The sequence below is a fragment of the Pollicipes pollicipes genome, unplaced genomic scaffold, assembly GCF_011947565.3.
Source record: "Pollicipes pollicipes isolate AB1234 unplaced genomic scaffold, Ppol_2.1 Scaffold_7261;HRSCAF=8764_pilon_pilon_pilon, whole genome shotgun sequence".
Classification (NCBI taxonomy): Eukaryota; Metazoa; Arthropoda; class Thecostraca; order Pollicipedomorpha; family Pollicipedidae; genus Pollicipes; species Pollicipes pollicipes.
The window spans coordinates 29,575,148-29,579,158 of NW_023597054.1; the positions used below are offsets into that span (position 1 = coordinate 29,575,148).

General features: G+C 52.1%; 1 protein-coding gene across 3 annotated transcripts in view; it reads right to left on the reverse strand.

Annotated features, from left to right (window-relative positions):
- Nucleotides 1-818: 818 nt before the first annotated feature.
- Nucleotides 819-4,011, reverse strand: part of LOC119112768 (spliceosome-associated protein CWC27 homolog) — a 19,121-nt gene continuing 15,928 nt past the window's right edge. For all 3 annotated transcript variants that reach the window (XM_037237050.1, XM_037237051.1, XM_037237049.1), the window contains 4 exons: nt 3,253-3,363; nt 2,761-2,939; nt 2,029-2,173; nt 819-1,742 (listed from right to left, as the gene is read on the reverse strand). In XM_037237050.1, coding sequence (XP_037092945.1) covers nt 1,556-1,742; nt 2,029-2,173; nt 2,761-2,939; nt 3,253-3,363 — 622 coding nt within the window. In that variant the 3' untranslated portion in view covers nt 819-1,555. The remainder of the gene's footprint in view (nt 1,743-2,028; nt 2,174-2,760; nt 2,940-3,252; nt 3,364-4,011) is intronic.

Here is a 4,011-nt window from a genome sequence, read left to right on the forward strand (position 1 = left end):
AGGTGACACTTGCTTTACACCTCAAAAAGGAATTTCGCCCTCGAGCAATAATGCTCTCATTCGGCAACCTTAACACCCTGGCCTGATAACACAAAGCGCAGACTTGTCGTCGGTTTACTTGGCGCATTTCCGTTATCACACCATTTTCTGGCGTCCTCATCGACGGAAAACGGCTGAGGAGAGGCGCATAAAAACACGCATCGTTATCGGAGCCCGAGATAACCCATTGGAGCAGGTTTTGTTCAGATCTGGATGGTGGCATGGACTCGTCAGGTTGAACTGGCGTTGAATAACCCATAAGTCGATTTCTGCAGCCAGTCGCGCACCCTCGGGCACCAGTCATGTTTAGCGTTAAAAGGGCGCGCAGCATGGCCTGATGTCCGTTCTCGGCGGACAGACCTGGCAGATGCGAGCATAGACCTGCAGCGAACTAGCAGAGGCGGCCAATGCTGCTGTTTTCAGACTCAATTCCAAATACCACACACAGGGATTAACCGGGAAACGGTACAGTGCAACGTGATATTGCACACTGACCTTTCGCCGAGGCCATTGTGACAAAAAAGGTCTCCAAGCGTGTGCCTTCCATTATACTCGGGCAAGTTACCCGAAGTGTAACTTATTGCAAGTGTGGCTGATTTATTAGACTGGCATGGCCAGGTTTTTCCAGACCGAAGCCAGTCCAAGTCTAAGCGGCACTACTTATGGTTCTGCGAGCATGCGCTCTACACCAGTGAACCCTGCCCCCGCATGCTAAGCCCGCGATAAACGGACATTCCAACGCATTCATAATTCCTCTCTTGCACGCATTTCTAGAGGCGACTGGTGTATTGAGCTACATCCATCACGATGGTACGCATCATCATGCATAGCATGAGCTGCATTCACAGAAATGGGAGGTGGGAGTAAGGCGCAGGGGATGGTACGCACACACAAGCGATGCAATCTAACTGTTACCGATGATAAACATAAATAAGGCCTGGGTGTTACTGCCAAATGTGCGAGCAGTCTGACCTGTCGCGATCGCCAATGTTTTACACGCACATGCACGCACGCGCGCACGCACGCAGACACGCACACACGCACGCGTACGTGCGCGGGCGCACACACACACACATTCTTTTCACAGCCGGTGGTGAACTAACACGAGTTTGACCATGGTCGATAGTTTGTTGCGACTCCGAAAAACGCATCACGGCGGCGTTCAACAATCATTCGCTTTTTGAGGGCCGGCAACGCCGGAGTGCACACATCACCGATTACCGTTCAAACGCCTTCGGTTACGCTACACCACTTCGAACAGATCCCATCGGTGCCCACCATCAGAGATGGTCAACTCCGTGTCCATTGCTGCACCGTCCATACGTTCCACGCCAAAAGACTGGGCAGGAAGGCAGCGCGTCCGAACCGCCGCTTCGGACCGCGTCCACCCGGCCGGCAGCGACTTCGCTGTCAGTCAGTCATCGCGGCCCCTGACAACCCTGCGCCACGCTACCCCGCGGCCCCTGACAACCCTGCGCCACGCTGCACCGCGGCCCCTCAGGACGCCGCACCCGGCTCAGACGTCTGCGCGCCGGCCCCGCTCTGTCCGCCGCTCGTCGCGACCGCGCCGGGCGTCCGCCTGCCGGCGCCGCTTGTTCATCTCGTTGCGCGGGTCGTAAATGTCGTACCAGTCGTCTGCCTTGCTGCTGGCGTCCTTGGCGAGCGTGGGCGTGTTGGCGGTGAAGTGCAGCTTGTGCCACATCCTGTGAGGAGCAGGAAAGCGGTGGGACAACCCGTAGTGCGAACCCATAGCGCAGACATCAGACGAATAACACGGCATTATTGCCAGTGACACAAAGTGGACAGATAGTGCGGACCGTTTCAGGGAGAAGTCCTGCTGCAAGAATATGTTACTGCTCCCACACGATTGTTTGTCATTTGACATTGCAGCTTTTACGTTCGAAGACATCTCTAGTTATTGCATCTGTGTCATGAGGCACATGGATGGTCTGGCCGTCAAACAACTGTTGGTCCTGCCACCTGACCTACCAAGACTCGTCATCCTCGGCGTCCTCGCCGTCGGCGGCAGGGGCCGGCTCCTCGGGTGTGTCCGCGTGCTCCTCCTGAGCGCGGTGCAGCTTGCTCTTGAACTTCTCTAGCAGAGCCATGGTCTGCGCCTCGCGCGATGACGCGCCTGTTCGAGACACGAAGACAGCTCTAGCGTTCTGTGCAACACTGACGCGCACAACGAAACGCGCGACTTCGCCTTGCTAGGTCGCAAGACGGGTTTTCTGTAGTTTGCATCACATATAGCACATATGTATGCAATGCCACGTTTTGTGGCTACCGTGATCACCTACTGGGAGAAGCGTCGCGTGCCGCTGCTGACGCATCAGATGATACCACGTGTAACTTAAACAGGGCGATAACAAGACCGGGGCAGGGGGTCCATCAGCGTACAGAAGTTCAGGAGGGTTGGGAGGCGACATTTGAAGTTTTCATTGAGATTCTCTTCACGAAATGCCCATGGGCACAATGCTGTCTTGCAACACTGAAAAGGGGTTTATTCAACTCGTCCCCCTCTCATGAGGCGGGGTCTATGTGCCACTCAGTCTTTTGCGCCATAAGCCAAAAACCGCCACATCAGGTATGCTCCCCAGAGCACAATAATGTAATAAAACACATTGAGTATCCATACAGTAAATCAGAAACCTATAAAACAGTAAAAATAAAACAACTTACAATAAAAGGTACACAGTAACTATCGTACGCAAAGCTAACCGGGTTTTGGCAGTCCTTTCTTTCTCTCCTCGAATGGTGCCTTTTGTGCCTTGTATTCCTGTATAGCTTCGTCTTCAGGCTCTTTTTCCTCTTCGGCCGCTTTTTCAAGCTTTGCCTCCCCTTGCTTTCTTTTAATCATGTCCTTCTTGAGCTGCGCAAACTCCGACCTCACTTCAGCTCTGGTCACACGGGCAAACATGCATATAAAGGTCAAACAAGGATATCTGGTGAAAATACTTATTAGACGTTGTTTGGTGTAAAACCAGTCATTCTAGAAAATTCTATATCAATCGATTTAATATCTTTTCTAACAACTACAATCACAGCACACATACTGAAATATCTGCATGTCCCGTTGAGCTCGCTCGAGTTCACGTTCAAGCAATGAACGTGATCTTGAATCATGTATGCGTGATAAATGCCAGCTGCACACTTTTCTACCTGTGCGAAGCTTAAACGATATTGTTTAGCACGCGCAAACAGCCAACTTACAACTGGATTGCCTTCTTCTCGTCGTCCTCTTGAAACAGTCTGTAAACGTCCGGTTTTTCATCGTGCACCGGCTCCTTTTTCAGCTTTTTTCGCAGCTCCTCTAGGGTGACGCTGGATTAGAGAGGAACATACCCAATCCGTGTAATATTCGCAGTGGTGATATACCGGTTTTCAGCGAATTCAATAGCCACGGCTCACACAGCCAGCCAGAGCAGCGTACGTCATGCACACATAATGGCAAGCGAGCAGTCGCTTTGAGGCAAAGGTTGCGCGCTATTATCGAACGGAATGCAAGCGGTTTAACGCGACGGAGAGAGAGAGAGAGAGAGAGAGAGAGAGAGAGAGAGAGAGAGAGAGAGAGAGAGAGAGAGAGAGAGAGAGAGAGAGAGAGAGAGAGAGAGAGAGAGAGAGAGAGAGAGAGAGAGAGAGAGAGAGAGAGAGGAGAGAGAGAGAGGAGAGAGAGAGAGAGAGAGAGAGAGAGAGAGAGAGAGAGAGAGAGAGAGAGAGAGAGAGAGAGAGAGAGAGAGAGAGAGAGAGAGAGAGAGAGAGAGAGAGAGAGAGAGAGAGAGAGAGAGAGAGAGAGAGAGAGAGAGAGAGAGAGAGAGAGAGAGAGAGAGAGAGAGAGAGAGAGAGAGAGAGAGAGAGAGAGAGAGAGAGAGAGAGAGAAGAGAGGAGAGAGAGAGAGAGAGAGAGAGAGAGAGAGAGAGAGAGAGAGAGAGAGAGAGAGAGAGAGAGAGAGAGAGAGAGAGAGAGAGGAGA